Source organism: Microcebus murinus, chromosome 2 (assembly GCF_040939455.1).
Source record: "Microcebus murinus isolate Inina chromosome 2, M.murinus_Inina_mat1.0, whole genome shotgun sequence".
NCBI lineage: Eukaryota > Metazoa > Chordata > Mammalia > Primates > Cheirogaleidae > Microcebus > Microcebus murinus.
In genome coordinates this window covers 22,130,961-22,151,387 of record NC_134105.1, presented here as the reverse complement: position 1 = coordinate 22,151,387, position 20,427 = coordinate 22,130,961, and the positions used below count along the sequence as shown (strand labels likewise).

Here is a 20,427-nt window from a genome sequence, read left to right as displayed (position 1 = left end):
TGTGCCAGGGAGATCCTGGCTTCGTTGGGCCTGAGGGGCTGGCAGGAGAGCCCGGGCCCCCTGGCCTCCCGGGGCCCCCTGGGATAGGACTGCCTGGGACCCCGGTGAGTACCCCCTTACCTCTCCTGCTGTCCTTTTCTCGGGGACCCCTCTCCCACCCTGGCCAGGGCGCAGGAGATAAGGTCTTTCTCAGGGTCCTGGTGGGAGGAAGGGGTGAGGGTAGAAGATCTCACTGCCTACAGAGGCCCTGGGAGACTTCCACCTGACCCTGTTTCTGCCCTCAGGGGGATCCAGGTGGCCCACCAGGCCCTAAGGGCGACAAGGTAAGCAGAGGCAGGAGTGCGGCCCATGGGGCGCTTGATGCATGGCAGGAGGACAGAGGAGAGTGGGTCGGGGCAGCAAGCATGTCCCCGGGAGAGGCTGGGCATGTGGCTGGAGAGGCTGGGCCCCTAGCTGGGGCAGTGTCCTCCTCTGTGCCCACTGAGGTGGGAGCCCGGCCTGTGTTCCAGACACGGGGCTGGGCGGCTCTGGTCTAGTAGTAACCAGAGTGGCCTTGACCAGAGTGGCCTTAACCATAGGGCCTAAGCTCATTTTAGGGCCTTGTGACTTGATGAACAGAAAGCCCTGGAAATGTCTGTCTGTCTGTCTGTCTGACTGACTGCTGTGGTTCCTCTGGGGTCACTCGGATCACCTCCTAACTTGCTGCACAGAGGCCCATATTCTTCCTTCTTTTGCAACCCAGAAGGGCTTGGGTTAGACGTGAAGAAGGACTGGCACCAGGAAGGAGGGTTTAGTGACCAAATGGACCAAACGGAGATGGGAGAGTTGGCAGAGATTGTCCTGCCACCCAGAGAGGGGACCAGATGGGGTAGGGGGATGGGCTGAGGTCACATTGGCCAGGAGGGTCCCCTTTAACCTTTCTTCTGACCACAGGGCAGCTCCGGGATTCCAGGAAAGGAAGGCCCTGGTGGGAAACCCGTGAGTGACCCTGGTCTGGAGGGGAGGGTGTGGTGGCCACATGCTCAAGTCGGCTCTTCCAAGGCCTCCGGAGCGAGGGGCTGGGTCCTTGGGCCCTGTGCGGGGACACCAGCCCTCTGCCCTGGGCTGACACCCACTGCTTCTTCTCCAACAGGGGAAGCCGGGGGCGAAGGGAGAGAAGGTGAGTCCCAGGCCTGGTTGCCCCAGGTCGGGGTGGGCATGGGAGCCCCCCTCTGCAGGCGACTCTGAGCATCAGGGGCCCAGGGTTGCTGGACGTTCCTCAGAGACACCCGCCCTTCTTTATTCCTGTGGAGTGCAGGTGTGATTGGTACATAAAGAGCCTGGCCAGGGCGTTAGCTGAGTTCAAATCCTGCCTCTGCCACACACACACACACTATGAGTGCCGCAAGTCAATTAGCTTCTCTCTTAGCCCAGGTTTTCACCTGTCTGTGGGGCACAGTTATTTCATACGGCTTGTTGGGAGGATGTAGCTTTGTGATGTCTGAGAATCCTGGGTTGAACGAATGAGTCAGTTGAACAGGAAGTCTCTGCAGGGCTCCTGCTGTCCACTTTGATGTTGGGGGTGGGGTGCCGGCCTCCACTATGTCTAGAGTTGGTGTGGACAGCAGGCTCCTTGCCTTCCCAGCCCCACCCTCTCCACTCATGGTCTCTCCCTTCTGCTAGGGTGACCCCTGTGAAGTGTGTCCAACACTGCCTGAAGGCTTCCAGAACATTGTGGGGCTCCCCGGAAGGCCAGGACCCAAAGGGGAACCAGGTGATCCTGCACCAGCCAGGGTGAGTGCCACTGAGGGACCCCCACCAGACACACAAAGAAACCTGGGGGCATGACCATAGAGGGGAATTGGGCAGAGGGCCTGGGTACTTCTCACAGCCACAGAGAGGTTGTGGGCAGAGGGTCTAGTTGTGACTGTGGTGGTGGGGGTCTGAACCATAGAGATTAGATCTGGGCTAGAGTACTACCCCAGCTCTCCACAGCAACCTCCCAGGGCTCTCCAGGAGACTCTAGGATGCCTTTTAGGCAAGCGGGGGTGGAGCCCACCCTTATTGTGAGTGAGGCTGTGCCCTAGGATTGGGCATTGGCTGGAGGTGGAGAAGAGGAGTGGGCAGGACTGGGTTAGGATCCTGGCCTGGACTCCCCACCCCATGCCCTCACAGACCCTTTCTTTCAGGAGCACCTGGGAACTGTCGGACAAAAAGGTGACCGGGTATGTGCAGGAACTTCCCGTTGGAGTAATTTAGCCTGGCCTCATTTCTCTCTCTTGTTACATGGGTTGATAAACCCTGCCTCTGGGGTGCTGGCCTTGAACCCCATGGGACCAGTGTACCTGCATTAACACCCAGTGGGGTGTTTGACGGGTTTGTGTGTGTGTGACATTGATGTCCTTATATATTGCCAGGGAGTTTGGGGCGTCCCAACGTGCCCAGTGTCAGCTTGCAAACCTTTTTTCCCTGCAGGGAATCCAAGGCATCCAAGGCATCAAAGGAGAGAAGGTGAGGGAGCCCCGGTCCCCTGCTGCCCTCCTCTGCCTACCTGGGAGCCTTTCTGAGCCATTCTCCTTCCCCAGGGGGAGCCCTGCTCATCTTGCGACACTGTTGCAGGGGCCCTGCATCTCAGGCCCTCTGCAGGGGCCAGCGGAGAGGTGGGCTCTCCAGGCTTTGGTTTGCCTGGCCTCCCGGTGAGTGACTGCTTTCCCCCAGTCGGTCCTGCCCATCCTTGCCATGCTGGTGACCTTCCTGGCTTTCCCGATCCCAAGTCTCAGGGTAGAGACCAAGAGGGAAACCGTGAGGCAGGTGTCCCAGGCCTGCATCCTGGTCCCTCCCTCCATCCCTGTGCTGCCCAAGCTACTTGCCCTGAGACTTCCTCTTAGCACTTCCGAGTGCCCAACTGTCTAACTGAGGAAACTGTCCAGCCAGGGTTGTGGGATCCCTAATTCCGATCTTGCCTTCCTCTTTCTGGTTGGATGCTGGGACCCAGGGGATCTTGGAGGGTGGGAGTAGGGAGATACTGTGACTCTGTCTTTGGTTGTTTTTCAGGGGAAACCTGGGGCTCCGGGGCCAACAGGGCTGAAAGGAGAGAAGGTGAGACCTGGATTAGATGTCAGGGACACCAGGGCTTCTTGGCAGGGTGGCAGGGGAGGGGTGGCCCTGGGTAGGGAATGGGGACAGTATAGATAGGAGATCAGACTGTTCATTCACAGTGAAATAAATTTATCAGTATTTTGCACACTGGAGTCAAAGAACTTATTTCAGAGAGCCCCTATGTTCTCCAAGAGCATTCATTAGTGTTTTATTTTTAATATAATGATAATATAAAACTATTAAGCACATTCAAGACTACCTTATAATAAAATAATATTTAGCACTTCTTTACCGCTTATTATGTGCTGGGCCATGTTCCAAGTCTTGTACGTGTATTAACCTGTTTTGTCCTCCCCAAACCTTATGGGGCAGAGTCTCCATTATTCCTGTCTTATGGATGAGGAAACAGAGGCAAAGTAAGGTCAAGTAGATTGCCCAAGATCACGCAGGTGTTTAGATGCGGACCTGGGATTGAGCCCAGGAAGGCTGGCTCCAGAGCCTGTGGTTTTAGCTACTCAGCTGGGTCACTCAATCTCAGCGCCTGTGTTAACGGTTCTATTTATGATTGCGTTGGAGACAAATGGCAGCCTTGAACTTCTAACACAGTGTTACTCAAATGAGGGGTTCTGTGGGTGTACGCGTGCTTAAGCGTGAGAAACTGCAGTGTGTGCAGACTCGACTCCAACAGGCAGCCCCGCTCGTCATTTCTCACGTGCAGCTTTGCACCGCGCCCCACCCCCGCTGCATGCTGCCTCTTCCCTGCTTCTCCACCTCGCCTCGCCCTGCATCACCCCTCCCTCCAGCCACCAGCACATCCTGACAGTCCCTCCAGGGACACCTCCCTCAACCCCTCTGCCTCTCTCCACTTCCACCGCCATGGGCTGGGTCCCCTTACCTCTCACCTGGACAGCGGCACTGCCTTTGTCCAGCCTGCCTGTGGCCCCGGCAGTCCTTCAATTGTTCCTTTTTTATCTGGTAGCTACCGTGGCTTTGTAGCAGAACTCAAATGACACATTATGTTCTTCCCCTGCTTAGTGTCCCTCTGGGACTGGACCAGGTGCCGCAGCCTCTCTGTGCCTCACCGGAGCCCGGGTGGCCCAGCCCTGCCTTTGTTTCCAGACTCATCTGCGTCTTCTCTCCCTCCTCTGGCTTACTGGCCCTCCTTTTGCTCTGGAACTTCAAGACTGTTCCCACCTCTCAGATTTTGTGCTTGTTGTTCCCACTAGAAACTTCTGGAACATTTGTCCTCTCCCGCCCCCTGTTTGTTCATTGGCTGACCTTCTCCTCATCTCTTTGACACTAATCGGGGACACTGGTCTAACCACCCTGTCTAGAGTGCCTCCCCCCCACCTTGTTTACGTCCTCCACAGCACTCAAGGCTGTTTAAAATCACTATTCAGAAAGTTCTAGGTGTGTAAGCTGTGTGTACCCAGCACCTAGCCCAGTGTGGAAAGGCATCGGGGAATAGCCGCTGGAAAGATGAATAAATGATCTCTGCACCGGGTCAGGGCTGGGGGCGGGGCTGGGATGCTGTGGCGTGAGGCTGGGGGCGGCAATATGGCTTCTATCCTGGCTGGCCACACACTCCCTGGGGGATCCTCGGGAGATCCCTTTCCCTCTCTGGGCCTCAGTTTCCCTAGCAAGGAAAGGAGAGGGTAGTCTAGACATCCCAAGGGGCCACTTTTGACTGTACATTCTCTACTTTGCTCTCAGGGTAATTTGGGGCCGGCAGGGACAGCCGGTGGTCCGGTAAGTATGTTTCGGATGGCAACAGCTCGGGGGAGGGCAGGTGGGAGTTACAGCCCCTGCCAGGGAGCTGATAGGCTTGGGCTGTGCCTCAGCAGGGCCCAGGGAGATGCTGGGCATCACCTGTGCCTTCTTACCATGCAGGGACCACCAGGGCCAGCGGGACCAGCAGGCGTCAAAGGGGCGAAGGTGAGTCTGGGACGTTCTCCACGTGCAGCCAGGTAAGCTTCCCAGGCTCACACTTGTCTTGCTCTACCTTGAGCCTTCCGTGGCTCCTCACCGCCTGGTGGGCAAAGCCTGACTCTTCAGCACAGCGTCAAGACCCCAGAAAACTTGGCCCTGTCCTTGTCACTCCCCTGCTCTCCCTCAGTCTCCCCTGAGGTACCTCTCGCCTAGCAAAGGCGCTGGGTCAGGACCGGCTGCATTCCCTGGGCCCAGAAGCCAAGCCTGGCCCTAGTGCACCCGGCCTGGCGCCACCCTGACCCAGTGTCCTCACTCGGCAGGGGGAGCCCTGTGAGCCATGCGCAGCCCTGTCCAGCCCTCAGGATGGGGACGTCCGCGTGGTGGCCTTGCCTGGCCCGGCAGGAGAGAAGGGGGAGCCTGGGGCTCCGGGCTTCGGCCTGCCAGGAAAACAGGTGAGGTGGGACAGAGGCGGGGCTCGAGATGGAGGAGTCCTGCCTGAGTCTTGACCTCCTGGGCAGTGGGCAGGTGGGAGTATGCGGAGGGGTCAGGGCCTCTGCCCTTTACCCTGGTTCATAGCACAGGCCAGACAGAACATCAGCCTAGGACCAGCCACACTGGTTCCAATCCCAGCTCTGCGCCTTACCACCTCTTTGACTTTAGCAAGTTGCTTTTCTTTCTGGACCGCTCTTCCGCCACACGCGTGGTCATGAAGCGTAGGAATGATGTGTGTGGGGCGCTGAGCAGCACGTAATAGGGACTCAGGAAACGGCAGTTGCCTCTGTGGTCAACGGTATTGTCACTGCTCTAACAGTGACAGCAGGCACTGGCACGGTGGCCGCCACGTGCCGCGCGCTGCTTCACACATATCAGCTGGTCTAGCCCCACGGGAAGATGGGAGCATACTATATATTGTTATCATCCCCCAGACAGAGGAGGAAACTGAAGCACAAAGACGGGTGAGGTAACCTGCCCAGGCCACCCGGGCGGGGTCTGGCACGAGTCACTTCTCTTAACCCTCGGGAGATTGCTTCACAGCAGGAGAGCAGAGATTTCGCGTTTTGTTTGCTGCTGTGTGCCTGGCCGGACACAGCGGGCGCTGCGGGAGGCCCAGTGTGAGTGAGTGGTGCCGCCTGCTTTCTCCGCAGGGCAAGGCTGGAGAGCGCGGGCTGAAGGGGCAGAAGGTGAGAGAACCGCGGTGGGCACGTGGGTGGGCACCGCCTCCTCTCGGATGCCCTCCCACCTCCTTTCCCTGGGTGGCCTGTGCCCACTCTCCACACCCCTCCCAGCCCCGGCCCCCCAGTCCTGGCGGGTCCTGAAGGGCAACCTGCCCCCAGTGGGCCCCCCGCCCTCCTTCAACCCCACTCCTTGCAGGGTGATGCTGGGAATCCTGGAGACCCTGGAACCCCAGGCACTATGGGGCAGCCGGGACTGTCGGGAGAGCCTGGAGTTCGGGGCCCTGTGGGACCAAAAGGAGAAAAGGTCAGTCAGGTGTTGGGGGACAGTTCATTGCATGTGCAAAAAGAAAGCAGGTGGTGCACCGATGAGGGATGGGTTGCAGGGTCCACTAGAGCAGGAGCCGTCGGCAGTGCCGGGACCACTGGGTGGAGGCTAGGAGCAGCAGGGCCTGTTTGACTTCCCAGGCTGAGATGGGGGCAGTGAAGGGGCAAAGCTCTCAGGAGACATGAGGACCCCATTGCAAAACCTCCTGGCTGACAGCCCTGGCTCACCGGCTCCTGCCTGTGCCTGTCTCTGACCAGGGCGATGGCTGCACTGCCTGCCCCAGCCTGCAGGGGGCGCAGACCAACATGGCAGGACTGCCTGGGAAGCCCGGCCCCAAAGGAGATCAGGGCCCAGAAGGCGTGGGCCGACCTGGTAAACCCGTGAGTTGCCTTGTCCCCTGATCCCTCCCTCCCTGGGCTTTGCCTTCTCTTCCTCCTGTCCCCCTTCCCCCATGAGGACTCCATGGGCCACCTTGTACCTTTTAGGGCCAGCCTGGTCTCCCGGGAGTTCAAGGGCCCCCAGGACTGAAGGGCATACAGGTGTGTATGAGTCTGGGGGCTTGGCTGTGGCTGTGTGTGGGGAAGGGGGCGAGGGGAGACGCATGGGTGTGGGCTGCAATGAGGTGAGGAATGGGGGCAGGATAAGAGCAGGGGGAAGAAAGTGGGGAGAAGGTGGGGTAGAAGGGCTGGGAGAAGGGTGAAGGGGGAATGGGTAACCTAGAGCCAGGGATTGTCCTTCTGCCTCTGCAGGGAGAGCCAGGGCCTCCAGGAAGGGGAGCTCAGGGGCCCCAGGTGAGTCTCCAGCCTTACCTATACCTGCCCCTGACACCCTCATTTGCCAGCTGCTTACTCCAACCCATCCCCAAAATGCTCAAGGGCTCAGCTCTGGGACCAGGGCTCAGGCAGCAGCCCTGGCCTGCTGTTGCTTCTGTCCGGGACTTGGCTTCGATCCCCACCTCTCTGGATCTCAGGGTCTCCTTGGGAGCTCCCCTGAGTTTGGGCTGGCAGATGCCTCACCTGAGACAGGTCTTCCAGTGGGCCAGGGCCAGTGGGACAGGTTGGTAAGGGCTGCTGTGCCCCATTGCCCTTTCTGACTTGCAGGGGGAGCCTGGAGCCCAGGGTTTGCCTGGCATTCAGGTACGTCTGCCTTGGGCCTGGAGGAGGCTGGCAGGGGAAGGGACCACTGCAGGTAAGGGGTAACTAATTGTGCTTCCATCTGCAGGGACTTCCGGGACCTCGGGGACCACCTGGCCCCACTGGAGAGAAGGGTGCCCAGGTGAGCCTCTGCCTGCGTGGGGATCGGGCCTGCAGTGCTTCAGAGCGCCCTGGCAGTGGGCTCAGGGGACGTGTGGGTCGAGTGAGGCCCATCAGAGCGCTGCCCGAGACCTGGTCTGATGCGTCTTGCCTGCTGGATCACAGCTAGCTTCCAATTCCGCCCCTGCAACCTTTGTCCCCTCTCTCGCACAGGGATCTCCAGGGGTGAAAGGAGCCATGGGACCTGTGGGGCCTCCTGGTGCTGGTGTCTCTGGGCCTCCGGTGAGTCTTCTCTGCCTTCCATGCTGAGGGTGCTGCGGGGACCGAGGACGTCGCTGCTGGGAAGAGGGCACGGGGCTGACCCTGCCCATCCCAGCAGCCTTGGGGATGGGAGGAGAGAGGCCTCAGTCTTCCCAGCCTCAGAGAGGGAAGACCGCACTGTTTGGGCAGTGACTGAATAATCACACTAGTGGTCACCACTGTTTTGTGAGCAGTGCTGATGCTGAGTCTCTGTGCTAAGTTCTAAACACACAGAAGTTCACTTAATCCTCACAGCAGCCCAGCCAGGTGACTGCCATCATTGTCCCATTTCATAGATAAGGAAGCTGAAGGCCAGAGAGCGAGGAGGCAGAGTCAAGGACTTGACCCGGGTCTGTCTGACCCAATGCCCATCCCCAGCTGCAAACCCTGGAGTTGTTCGGGGCGCTGCCCGGCAGAACCGTCTGTGATGGTGGAATGTTCTGTCGGCACTGCCTGAGACAGGAGCCATGTGTGGCACCTGAGCACCTGAAATGTGGCTGGTGTGACTGAGCAGCTCAATTTTAAGTTTCTTTTTATCGTAATTAATTTAAATTTAAATAGCCACGTGTGGCTATTGGCTACCACAGGGAGAGCACAGACCTGGACCAGCTATGTCCAGTGTCATTACCCTCAAAGACCTCCCCTCTGCTACTGTTCCCCAGAGACTCCCATGTTTTAAAAGATGTGCCTATTGAGCAAATTACATAGATTAAGTAATCCTAAGTGCATTTTCTCATTTTTAGTCATCAAAGACCTGTATAATAGGCAGCTTCTACTCCACATGAACCCACTAGAATTTTACAAGATGATATAATTTTGGTCTGAATCAAAGAAATGCTGCCTTTCAGCCCGCCTCTGCCATGCCAGGTGGTGGGCAAATGTATAATTTTTCTTGGGCTTTTGATAATGTTGAAAATGGCCCAGTGCACTGTATTCTTTCCTATCTTTGCGGATCCCTAGAGAAATTCTAGGTCCAGTTTGGGAATCGCTGATGGATCGAGAGGGCCCCAGTGTCCAGAGGGGACGGGGACTCGCCTGAGCATCCTATGCAGCCAGTCTGTGTTGTCCAGCACAGCCACACAGTCAGGGTCCCTGCCTGTCCCGGGGAGCCCCAGGGTCAGGGGAGAGACATGGTCCTGGTGCTCAGGGAGCTTCGAGTCCCACTTGTGAAGGTGGCGGGTCCCCTAGGACAGCAGCCATGGGGACACCGTCTGAGTGCACGGGATGGCCTCTCCTGACCTGAGCAGATACCATGCCTTTGCCCAAGCTGCCTTCCTTTCCAGAACTCTCCAGACCTCCCCTCAAGCTGAATCCCATCCAGGAGGTTTCCTAATCCCAGCCCCACACTCGCTAGTTGTGTGACCTTAGGCAAGTGACAGCTTCCCAGAGTCTCCAGTCCCTAGGGGATAAAGTCGGGGCTGAAATGCCTTTCTCCCTGTGACATGAACAGAGGTGACTTTGTGATAGATAGAATGTGTCTCAAGCATGGAAGGGAGACAGGAAAGAGCAGGGACTTCGGGCCGGACAGACCTGGGCGCAATTGCGTGGTTGAGTCTGTTATGAAATTTCTTCAAGCCTCAATTTCCTCACCTGAAAAACAGAACAATACCATCCTGCTGGGCTGGGAGTAGGGTTCTGGTCAATGTTCTCGGACAGGTCCTTGGCCTGGGGTCTGGGACCCAGAGGTGCTCAGGAAATGCTGGTCTCCTTCCCCTCCACCTCACCTCCTGTGGCTCTATCTCCTCCTCTAGAACATGGGCACTGGGACCTGGGCCCCAGGGGAGCCGGCGCTGCTTCTGTTTGTCCTGCTGCCCTTCTCTGCAGGTGGCCAGGCGGCTGACTCTGGGCTCTCTCCCTTCAGGGCCGTGATGGGCAGCAAGGACAGAGCGGACTTCCAGGAGCCAGAGGGATGCCAGTGAGTACCGGGTCTCGGGGCAGCAGGACACCATGGCTGGCCCTGCCTCCGCAACCCTGTCTACTCATCTTCCTGTGTTGCTTCTCTGCAGGGTGAAAAGGGATCGCAAGGGGAAAAGGTAAGTCCTGAGGACCTGTGACCAATACTCGGGGGGAGGTAGCAGCCCCTCCCGCACCCCACCCAGGAGAACCTGTGCACACGGTAGCTGCCTTGGACTGGGACAGGGACAGAGGAGGCCTCCTGGTCTCCTTGCTACTCACCAGCTCCCTGATTCCAGGCGCCCCAGATACTCCTAACTTCACCTGGTTGCTGGCCCAGGACTCACGCACCATCACAGGAGACCGGAGACCCCCAATCCCCCTTAGTGGGCAGCTGCATTTTCAAATGGGGGCTGAGTGAGAGGCTGGGGCAGGAAGTGAGCTGGGAGGGACTAGTGGGGAGCGGGCAGAGAGCTGGGGGCCCCAGGAGAAGGGCATGGAAGCCAGGCTGGGCCCAGAGGAGCGGGGCTGTAGTGGGTTGAGCTGTGACCATCCTGGAGGTGAGAATCCCTGAGCAGCAGCAATGATGTGACTAAGTGACAACTTTAACAGCAGTGGCCGCTGAATACTGGCCGTGCAACAGGACCCCTATATACGCTAATTCATTCCATCCTCCAGACAGCCTATGCGTTTGGAATTATCCCTGTTTTACAGACGAGGAGGCTGAGGTGCAGACAGGTGAAACAGGTTGCCAAAAGGCACAGTCTTAAGAGGCAGGCCCTGGATTTAAACCCTGGCCCCTCCATCTCCAGAGCCCATGTCATCTGCAGGATATCGGTTTCCAGAGGGCCCTCTGTCCTGCCTCCCTCTCACAAAGGCTCTTGTCTTTTCAGGGCGAGCCCGGGGAGTGCTCCTGCCCCTCTCGAGGAGATCCTGTGTTCTCTGGCATGCCGGTAAGTGGTGCTGACAGCCTCCCCAGCCCCGGGCAGAGGCCCCGCTTCCAGCCTCACCTGTGCCCAGTGTGCAAGGGCCCCGCAGGGCTTCGCGCCCCAGCCAGCCGCCGCCTCACGCAGCCCTGCGCTTGGTGTGGACGTTGCCTATAACCTCGGCCCTTCTTTTGCGACCCCCACTCCCACCCAGGGTGCTCCGGGACTGTGGATGGGCAACTCCTGGCAGCCGGGCCCGCAGGTGTGTGTTGCTTGTCCCCTCCGTCTCTCCTCTTGTCTGCCAGCGCCCCACAGCTTGCCCACCCTGACCTGCTGCCCCAGCCGCGGGGCAGAGCGCCCTTCTGGCTCTGATTCCTTCTTCTCTCCCTCAGGGTCCCCCAGGTGTTCCTGGACCACCAGGCCCCCCCGGAGTACCTGGGCTGCAGGTAAGGTGGGGGAGAGAATGAGGAGTTTGGGTGGCAGGGCTCATGCTCCATGCTGAACCCTGAGGACGCTGCCCCCAAGCCCCAATCACATACACATGTCATTTCTCACTTCTTCATGCATCTGTTTCCCAGCGTGGCATGCAGGGCCCGAGGGTCCTTTAGGCCAGGTTGCATGCACTCCCAGCCATATTTCGAGGAATGCCCTGTTGTATCAGCTGCCAGGAACCCAGAATCTGGGTCAGATAAAAATCCCTTACAGTGGTACAGAGCTCCGCCGTTTGGAAGCAGCATTCAATGTTCATTCATGCAACGCGTATTTTTGCACATCTGCTATTTTCCAGGCACTGTTTTAGGTGCTGGAGATATGGCAGAGCACAAAAATAAAAGAGCTTGCTTTCTAGTTGGAGAGACAGACAATATACAAGATAAAATACAGTATGTTAGAAAGTGATACTCGCTTAGGAGAAAGAGCAGGGAGTAGAGATAGAAAATTGGAGGAGGGCAAGAAAGATATTTGCAAAATGTGCTATAAAGAAGATGACATTTGAATCAAAACTTAAAGGAAATGAGGAGTGAGGGAGACTTTCTGGCAGAGAAAGCAGCAGGTGCAAAGGTCCAGAGGTAGGAATGTGCCTGGTGTGCTTGGGGAACAGCAAGAAGGCCATAGGTAGTGAGAAGAGAGCATTAGGATTTGAGACCTGTGTGGCATTTGTGATTAGAGAGTTCGTTCCAGAGCCAGTAGCCTGAATCCCAGCTCTGCCATGTGCTTGCTGTGTGGTGCTGGGCAAGTTCCATAACCTCTCTGTGTCTCGCTGCCTTCATCTGTTAAGTACACCTACCCACTAGGGCTTTTGTGAGTAGTAAACAAATTAATGCATGTGAAATGTATAGAACTGGGCCTGGCACATAAGAAAGGCTTGGAAGGCATTAGCTGTCATCATTAGCATGACAATGACTACTATTATTATTTTATGTCCATTCTTTTATTCATTTGAGACATACATCATGCCCAAAAGGAAGGAGTTGTTATTCCTAAGTCACAGCTGGGAAAGCTGAGGCTCTGAGAACTGGAGTACCGCGTCCAAGGTCAGCCAGCTAGGAATTGGCAACGCTGGACTGGTGATACCTTGCACAGAGCACCTTTGCTCCCTGCCTTTCAGGACAGCTCCCCGGTGGTTTGCACACCAGGCCACCTTTTCTGGAGACTCTAGAAGACACAGATAGCACCTTCCGTGTGTCTGGCTTCCAGCTCCTGAAAGAGTGATTCTTACCCAAAGAAGCAGGGCAGAATCACAGGGAAGCTTTTTATAAGCTGCTCCTCCCTGCCCTATTGATTTGATACATTTTGTCTCTGTAACCCCCGCCCCCCGCATGCCTTGCCCGCCACCCTGAGCTGGGAACCTGCTCTGTTGAGCCACCACTGCTGATGGGCGTCTCCGCCAGGATTCCAGTTCCCTCTGCCCCGGTCGGGAGTGCTGAGTCCCACGTCCCACACCACACGTTTGCAGCCACGCTGCCGGGAAACAGGAATCTGTCTGCAAAGGGCTTGCAGTTTTGCTTGGGGAAGTGTGAGAGTCATTTCAAAGTGACCCATTAACGAGCGAGAGTGATGTAGTATAAACCCTGCCAAGACATGTGAGGGGGAATGAGGCAGAAAGAGTGACTTATGAGTCTGGTCCCAGGCACCAGAGTCCTCGTCTAGTGCCCGTGCCCGAGACTGAGCCGAGGCTGCCGCCAGCAGGCACTTCCCCATCTCTGCAGGGACAGAAGCAGACTCAGAGATGTATGGCACTTACCCACCCAAGGCTGCATCGTCCCAATGCTCGGTTATCTCATTTCATCCTGATCCTTCTCTCAGATGAGGACACTGGGCATGGAGGCTAAGAAATGAGCCTGAGTCTATACAGCGAGTGGATCATTGAGCCCAGGTTTAAACTCAGGCTGCACTCTTCACTCCTATGGCAGAACAACAGGTGGAACGTTTAGTTCTGGGAGGGCAGGGAGACAATCACAGAGTGTCAGGCTTGAACTGACACACTGGCATGGAGACAGGGGCAGGGGGTGAATAATAATTTAGAAGCCTAATAATTAAGGCATTTTCCCTGTGCCAGGCACTGCTCTAAGCCCAGATGGGGGTGCTAGAGGGGCTGGCTGACTCAAGTGTGACCCAGGCCTGGTAGGGTCTGCCCTGGCTGCTCTGCGGCAGGTGGTGTGTCCCATTGCTGGAGCTGGGACTTGAAGGGAGGCCAGATTGCAGAGTGGGCCAAGGAAATCCTCCACAGGGAGGAGCAGGCCGAGCAGCGGTGCGTTCACCGGGCACGTACTTGCCTCCTCCATGTCGGGCACTGGGGATTTAACTCGGAGCATACTCCCTGCCACCATGGAGTGTTTAATATGCAGATGTGCCTGTGAGTCTGCAAGGGGAGGAGCCTGGGTAGCAGACATTTAACGTGAACATCCTGACAGCCATTGTCTCCTTGAAGCCTCACCATAAAGTATCCCTGTTTCACAGATAGGGAAACTGAGGCACTAATTTTTTTTTCTAAGTTACCCTGCCAAAATTATACAGGTATTCAGGATTTGCACCTAGATGGGTCTGATTGGCAAGAATCCACCCTTGCTGTGTACATGAACATTTTGGGGATGTCTTTTGAGAAATGGTGCTGAAATAGTAGTTAAGAGAGAGGTTGGATAGATTCCTCACTCTGAATGTCAGCTCTGTGCCTTGCTCAACTTGTGACCTTTTGAAAGTTACTTAACTCTCTGAGGTTTTTTGTGCTGTTTTTAAGATGGACATAATACCCAGCTCACCAAGATAAAACTGTGATGATGAAATGAGAAAATATAGAAAGACTACTTAGCACAGAAAGAAACAACAGTTACTTATGGAAGACCTTCTGCCCAATTTCTGAGCTTCCCCTGACATGGGGGAAGCATTCTCTGTTGGGCTGGTTTTGGGGGGTCCTTCCTCTGGGCCCACTCAGCTTCCCTACAAAGGGTCTACAGGCTTCCAGGCTAAGAATAGATGTCAGTCTTGTGCTAGCCAGGGCTCTGAGCACTGCATGATGAGGGGAAGAGGCGGGGGGGGGGGGGGTGACGAGAAGGAGGCAGGCTGGCCGGTGGGCTAGAGCAGGGTCCACTCACCCGTGTCTCCTCTTGGCTGCAGGGAGTGCCTGGAAACAACGGTCTGCCAGGACAGCCAGGGCTGACTGCAGAGCTGGTGGGTACTGGCCAGGGCTGGCCGTCCATCCCCTCCCTGCCTTCTCCCAGGGCTGAGCGGGCCGTGCAGCTGGCCCTCTAGCTGCAGTGGGGGCCCTCTTCGCTCCCTGCTGAGGCTGGGAGAAGCCCAGACAGCATGGCGTGATCCTGTAAGTCTCCATCCCTTCCCTCAGCCGCCTGAGCCACACATCTGTCTCTTGCAGGGCTCCTTACCGATTGAACAGCACCTCCTTAAGGTAAGAGGTACCAGGGAGGGGAGCAGGAGTAGGCGGGGGCGTCTCCTAAGGAGATTCCCTTAGTGAGAGCTCAGCTGTGTGGCACCTCACAGAGAGAGCAGCAGTTTGCTGGGAATGTGCGTTCCAAGCATCTGTCGAAGAGGGCCTGGCTGGTGCCTGGCTGGTGACAGACCCCCCCAGGCAACATTTGCTCAACGAGTGCTTAAAGGAGTCCCGTGAAGGCACCCACATGGCACATGCTGTCGGCAGAACCCAGCCCCGAAGCCTGCCCGCGGCAGCTGGCGATGAGGCCTGGTGGCACCCAGGTCACACCAGGGCAGGGCCCGGCAGCTTCCAAAGCAGAGCGGAGGGGTGAAGGGCACTGGGAGGGGCCATGCAGGTCACGTTCTCTGATGGGACTGGGTGGGGCCTGGAAGAAGGCTTCAGCCATGTTTTCTGGTCAATGCAGAAAGAATCCCAGGAGGAGACGGGGTTTGAGAAGCCACTCTAGTGGTGAGAGGCAGGCACCTGGGGCCTGGTCAGAGCATTGGCCTGTGCCAGGGCCTGCAAACGGCCTTAAGATGCCACCAGCGGGCTGTGGCCTGGTCTGGCTTACCCAAGCTGGGCGGAGGTTCCCTGAGGGAACCAAGGGTCACACAGCCCTTCCTTGCCCAGTCACCTTAGAGATGAAAGCGCAGTAATTCCTCAGGCTGCCTTTAGGTTTCTGAAGGTAGCCCTCTTGTTGCTGGACTTTATTCTCCTCCAGCTCAGTGTCCCCAGGGGTCCCTCCCGTGCCTTGGCTTCCAGAGCCCCCCACCCCTCCCAGTCCTAGCCCCCCTTTCTGGCATGGGCTAGTCGGTGCCCTGGACATGGAACTGCCCGACGGGCCCTGTCTGCCCTGCCCTCGCTCTGAACCGCAGATGTCTCCAGAAGCAGCCAGAGGAGGGCAGGGGAACCTCCTGGCAGCAGTGCCACGTTGGGTCACAGTGGGTTGTGGCAACAAAGCCCCCAGCTCTTCTCCCCCAAGCTTCTGTCAGCCTGGGCACCCCACGTCCTGCAGGGATTGTGGGGCTCGCCGTTTCCCCTGGAACATTCCCTCCGTTGGCTTCCTAAGCAAGTGCTCCGCCAAGGGCCCAAGTAGGAGCTGAGTGTGGCCTGGAGACAGGGCCGGATGGCACCTCAGGGGGTGCTGACCAGGAGCCCCGGCCACCACACGCACCCGCAGCACAGAGGAGGCAGGGCCTGCGAGGGAGCGCTGGTTCTGGGCTAGGGCTGGCACTTAGCATAGACGCGCCGCTGCCTGTCGGCGTCCTCCTCCCCACCATGCTTGTGAGACGACTGCCCCACTGCACCGTCAGGACCGGATGTGAGAACATGCATAGGCTTATCACGATACGTGGCATCTGGGTGCTGAGTAAATGACGGCCATTGTCACTGGGCTTGGCAGTGAGCAGGGAAGGTGGGTGCGGCGCCCACGGACGCTGCAGTGGGCCGTGGATGGGCTCGGGGCTCCCCAGGGCCTCCGAAATTGCAGGCTGGCTTTTGCTAGCGAGTTTGGTTTCTCTGAAAAGAGTACCCATAGCTTCCGTCAAACTCTCAGAGAGATCTGTGGTCCAAAGAATGCCACTGGGCTAGAGGAAGACCTTCCTGTTGGGAAGAGCGGTCAGGCGCAGTGACGTGGGAAACCCGTGGGCAGTCTGGCCTGCTCTGGGGAAGGAGGGCAGGCCCGTCCCAGGGGTGTCTGTGAAGGGCCTGGCTCCTCCCGCGGCTGTCCCTTGGCTCCCCGGGGCAGAGAGGCTGGCGTTTGGAGCCAGCCTCTTCAGCCTCACTCCTCGAGGCTTGTCCTCGCAGTGGGTGCAGGTTGCAGGAACAGCCGGGACAGATGGTCCCTCCGTGGGCCCCTCCACCTCCTCCCACACGCCTGTCTGGAAAGTGGCTTTGGCTTAGCCCTACCCGAGCTTCTTCCTGGAGGAAACTCAGAGCCAATTGTTGGGAGTGGGTCGCCCCAGGATGGAGCAAAGCTGCGGCGGGGATGTGGCTGGGGAGGGAGAGAATGTGGGCGGAGGGCTGCGGGCAGGGGGCCCGGGCTGTGGGCTCTGAGTTTGGCTGCCCCGTTCGCCGTCTCCACCCCATACACCCCTGCTCTCCCTGTTCCTCCTCAGAGCATCTGTGGGGACTGTGCCCAGGGGCAGTTGACCCACCCAGCGTCCCTCCTGCAGAAAGGCGAAAAGGGGGACCAGGGCATCCCCGGTGTGCCAGGCCTCGACAGCTGCGCCGGGGTAGGGACTGGGCTCGGGGCAGCCGGTGCGGGGGGTGGGGGGCTCCCCAGCCGCCTCGCCTGACGGCCTGACGGAGCTCCTCTCCTCGCCCTTCCCTTCGCAGTGCTTCTCAGAGCGGGAGCGCCCGAGAGCCGAGGAGGCCCGGGTGAGTGGGGCCTGCCCTCCCCAGCCCAGCCCACGCCCCACGGGGAGGGCCTGGCCGCTCACTCTTACTGTCCCCATCGGTCCCCAGGGAGACAACATCAACGGAGATGCCGACTGTCCTGGGAGCCCCGGCCTGCCTGGTCCTCCGGGACTGCCAGGCCAGAGAGGAGAAGAGGTAAGAGCTCCCCATCTGCCTCTGAGACCTGTCAGGACCCTCCGAGGCCCCACGTGACCGGTGACCTTTGCTGCTCTGGCCTCATCTGTACTCTCGGAGCGCTGGCTCCTCTGGGGTACACGGGTCATGTTCCCCTGCCCCAAGCCCAGCTGTCCTCCCCCTGCAACGCCCTTCTCCAGGGCTCATTCCTGCACTCCTGCAGCTCTGCTCAAATGTCACCTTCTCAGTGAGACCTCCCCTCACCACCCTCTTTACAACTGAGCCCCACACCAGCCTCAGAGCCTCCACCCCCTTGCCTGCATCCCACTCATCACCATCCAACATACTAGGTACTTACTTCATTCAGGAACATTCCACATAATTGGTCAAGCACCAAGTACGTGCCAGCCCTGCTCATTGCTTACTGTGTCCATCCCTCTAGAACATAAGTGCTGCGAGGCAGGCATTTTTATCTGTTTTGTTTATTCTGTGTTCCCAGCCCTTGGACCAGTGCCTGGTACATAATAATTGCTCAATAAATGTGTGTTGCATGACCAAATGAACCAAATGAAAGGTGGTTTTAACCTCAGCTAAATGGCGACCCTGGCTGTGGCCAGCTGGGTCACTAAGGCCACTAAGGTCCTGGGGTCTGTGGGGCCCGAACTCTTCATCCTCGTCCCTTGGCTTCCTTTGCAGGGTCCGCCCGGCATGAGGGGCTCTCCGGGTCCTCCCGGCCCTATTGTAAGTATCTGTGCTTCCCTGGGCAGCTTGAAAAGCTCTCAAAGGGGTCATGACACTCACACACCTTTCGGCTGCCTTGTCCCCAAGAAGCTGGGCAAGACAGAAAGAGGGAAGTTCCAGTGTCCTCCCCAGCTTGTCATTAGGGCATCTGCAGGGACTGTGGTCTCCCACCACCAAATCCCGGAACTGTCCTGCTCTGCCCCACGGCCTGAGGTCCTGCTTAGGGGCAGCCCTTGGGACATAGCTTTGCTCCCTGTCCCCCTCCCTGCTGTGTTTTACTCGGGGACCCTGGCCACCTGGGGCAGGGCCAAGCTACTGGCTCACAGTATCGGCAGGCAGGGGGGCGAGGGGCATCCTGGCCACATCTCTCCATGCCCCTGCGACACAGTTCCTACAAGGGCCAGGGGCCACGGTGGAGCTGCCCTCCCTTGCTCTGCTGGGCCATCTCTGGGCGAGTCTACAAAGTCCAGACCAGGGAGGCTTCTGTGGTGTTGCTACGGCAGGAAATTAGACGGGCCTAGGAAAGACTGGAAGAACTGAAAGGGCTCTTTCGGAGGAAAACTGGCTGGCAGAAGCCACCTTAGAGAGAGGGAGCTGCCACTCGGGGGGCATACAGAGGCCAGGGGCAGGCGTGATGGGCCAGCAGGAAGAAGGGGGCTTCCACTCCAGCACAGGCACTCGGTTAGACGCCGGAAGACTCGGGGAGGACCAGGACGCTGGGGGCTATTTCGCATCTCTGCGGCAGAGGAGCCCTTCTTCCCGGAGCGAGGGCAGGAGCAGTTGTCTTCTGGGTCAATGAGTCTCTCTTCTAGCTGCCTTGACAATACCCCCATGACCTCCTTTTCCACGGCCCCCCAGTCCTAGACTGTGCACCCCAGGCTGCCCCAGGGTTACCATTCTTGTGAGATGTGACCTGCCTGTTTCTCCCACCAGGGCCCCCCAGGTTTTCCTGGTGCTGTTGGCTCCCCCGGATTGCCTGTAAGAACCTAGTGCTGCTCGGCCTCCCCTCCCCCGCCAGCCAGGTCTCTGTGGCTTTCGCTTGTGTCCCTTCCATCGTGCCCTCACCTCCGTCCTCCGTGTTTGTTGTGCTCAGGCTTCAGGCTCGGTAGCTAACGACACAGGTTCCCTGAGGTCCGGGCAGCTAGGACATCCTCCCAGCCTCTGACTTTTTCCATTCTCCCCTCCCTCCTCTCCTGCTCTCTTTCTCTGTCTTCTCCCTCCTGCCCTGTCTTCCTGTTCCTTTTCTCCCACCATCCACACCACCCCAGGTCCTCAGGAGCCATTGAGCTCTCGTACCTTCTTATGTCAGGCTGTGCCTCTAGGGCCCCTTTTTCCTCCCTTCTCACTCTGCCTCCTGCTTCTCACCACCTTTGGTGTTGACTAAAGATTCGCTGAAAGTAGTTCTTGGGGCGCTGCCAGGCACCTGGCTCGGAGCCCGGCAGAGATGCCAACGCTTTAGGGCTTCACATTGCAGGTTTGCTGCCCTGCTGCTTGGCAGGGCTGTCCAGGGGCACCCAGGGATTTAAAGGCAGCCCTGCCCACACCGTGTCCACCGTCCTGGAGGAAACTGCCCACTTCCTCCTCTCCCCTTCCTCTTCCTTGGCTCCAGTCCCAGCCTGCTCCGGGGCTGGCATGTGATACCAGCCAGTTGGGTTTCTGGGTGTCGGGGGGCTCTGCCCCTCTGTGCCTGGCACCTTGGCCTGCTCCTTCTGCCAGGTGTCGTTAATTGCTCTGCCTTTGTCATTGTCACAGGTGTGTTTAAATCCTCCCCATCCTCACTGTTGCTCCCTCGTGGGTCACAAAACTAACCTCCTGTTTGTCAGACCTCATGTTCCTGGGGCCTGGCTCCTCTCCTCCCGGGTCCGGCGATGGAGGCTCAGGGAGCAGGCCCCTCCTTGTCGCAGCTCCATCTGTCCCCACATCCTCATGGGCCGGGCCTTGTCGTCTCTGCTTGCTTGGGTGAAGGGGCCATCTGTCCGTCTAGCCATCTGTCTTATGTGGTGGAAAGGTTTGGGCGCCATCTCTGGAGGGCGTGAGGGAGAAGGGGGCAGAAGAGGTGTCCTTGTGGTGTGGGGCATCTTTGAAGGCCAGGGTGAGGAGTGAGGGGTGGGGGCTCTGGCTTTGATTGCAAGTGATGTCCCTTCCACCCTACGAAGTGACAGGGACTGCTCTGGAGGGAGCCTTCCCGTGTCTCTCTCTGCATCCCGAAAAGAAGGTGATTTTTGGCTTGGGGTGGGAGGGACTTGGACAGGTAAGTGTTGGATGTTGGGTGATACACTCTGGTGGGGGACATCATGCTGGGGCACCTCTTCTGACAGTTGCCCCTCAGAAGGGGCATGTGTCTCATCTG

The 20,427-nt window shown here is 58.1% G+C and overlaps 1 protein-coding gene across 1 annotated transcript in view; it reads left to right on the top strand.

The window, feature by feature from the left end:
- The window catches only part of COL16A1 (collagen type XVI alpha 1 chain), a 48,997-nt gene that overhangs the window by 11,775 nt on the left and 16,795 nt on the right, over window positions 1-20,427 (top strand). Inside the window, exons 19-50 of the mRNA XM_012765454.3 lie at window positions 9-104; window positions 285-323; window positions 934-978; window positions 1,133-1,159; window positions 1,663-1,773; window positions 2,169-2,204; window positions 2,455-2,490; window positions 2,565-2,675; window positions 3,034-3,078; window positions 4,792-4,827; window positions 4,969-5,013; window positions 5,328-5,459; window positions 6,153-6,188; window positions 6,379-6,486; window positions 6,765-6,887; window positions 6,993-7,046; window positions 7,257-7,298; window positions 7,608-7,643; window positions 7,729-7,782; window positions 7,974-8,042; window positions 9,922-9,975; window positions 10,067-10,093; window positions 10,847-10,906; window positions 11,094-11,141; window positions 11,272-11,325; window positions 14,492-14,545; window positions 14,748-14,780; window positions 16,922-17,038; window positions 17,142-17,183; window positions 17,271-17,357; window positions 18,033-18,077; window positions 19,011-19,055. Of these exons, the coding sequence (XP_012620908.2) occupies window positions 9-104; window positions 285-323; window positions 934-978; window positions 1,133-1,159; window positions 1,663-1,773; window positions 2,169-2,204; window positions 2,455-2,490; window positions 2,565-2,675; window positions 3,034-3,078; window positions 4,792-4,827; window positions 4,969-5,013; window positions 5,328-5,459; window positions 6,153-6,188; window positions 6,379-6,486; window positions 6,765-6,887; window positions 6,993-7,046; window positions 7,257-7,298; window positions 7,608-7,643; window positions 7,729-7,782; window positions 7,974-8,042; window positions 9,922-9,975; window positions 10,067-10,093; window positions 10,847-10,906; window positions 11,094-11,141; window positions 11,272-11,325; window positions 14,492-14,545; window positions 14,748-14,780; window positions 16,922-17,038; window positions 17,142-17,183; window positions 17,271-17,357; window positions 18,033-18,077; window positions 19,011-19,055 (1,947 nt within the window). The remainder of the gene's footprint in view (window positions 1-8; window positions 105-284; window positions 324-933; window positions 979-1,132; window positions 1,160-1,662; window positions 1,774-2,168; window positions 2,205-2,454; window positions 2,491-2,564; window positions 2,676-3,033; window positions 3,079-4,791; window positions 4,828-4,968; window positions 5,014-5,327; window positions 5,460-6,152; window positions 6,189-6,378; window positions 6,487-6,764; window positions 6,888-6,992; window positions 7,047-7,256; window positions 7,299-7,607; window positions 7,644-7,728; window positions 7,783-7,973; window positions 8,043-9,921; window positions 9,976-10,066; window positions 10,094-10,846; window positions 10,907-11,093; window positions 11,142-11,271; window positions 11,326-14,491; window positions 14,546-14,747; window positions 14,781-16,921; window positions 17,039-17,141; window positions 17,184-17,270; window positions 17,358-18,032; window positions 18,078-19,010; window positions 19,056-20,427) is intronic.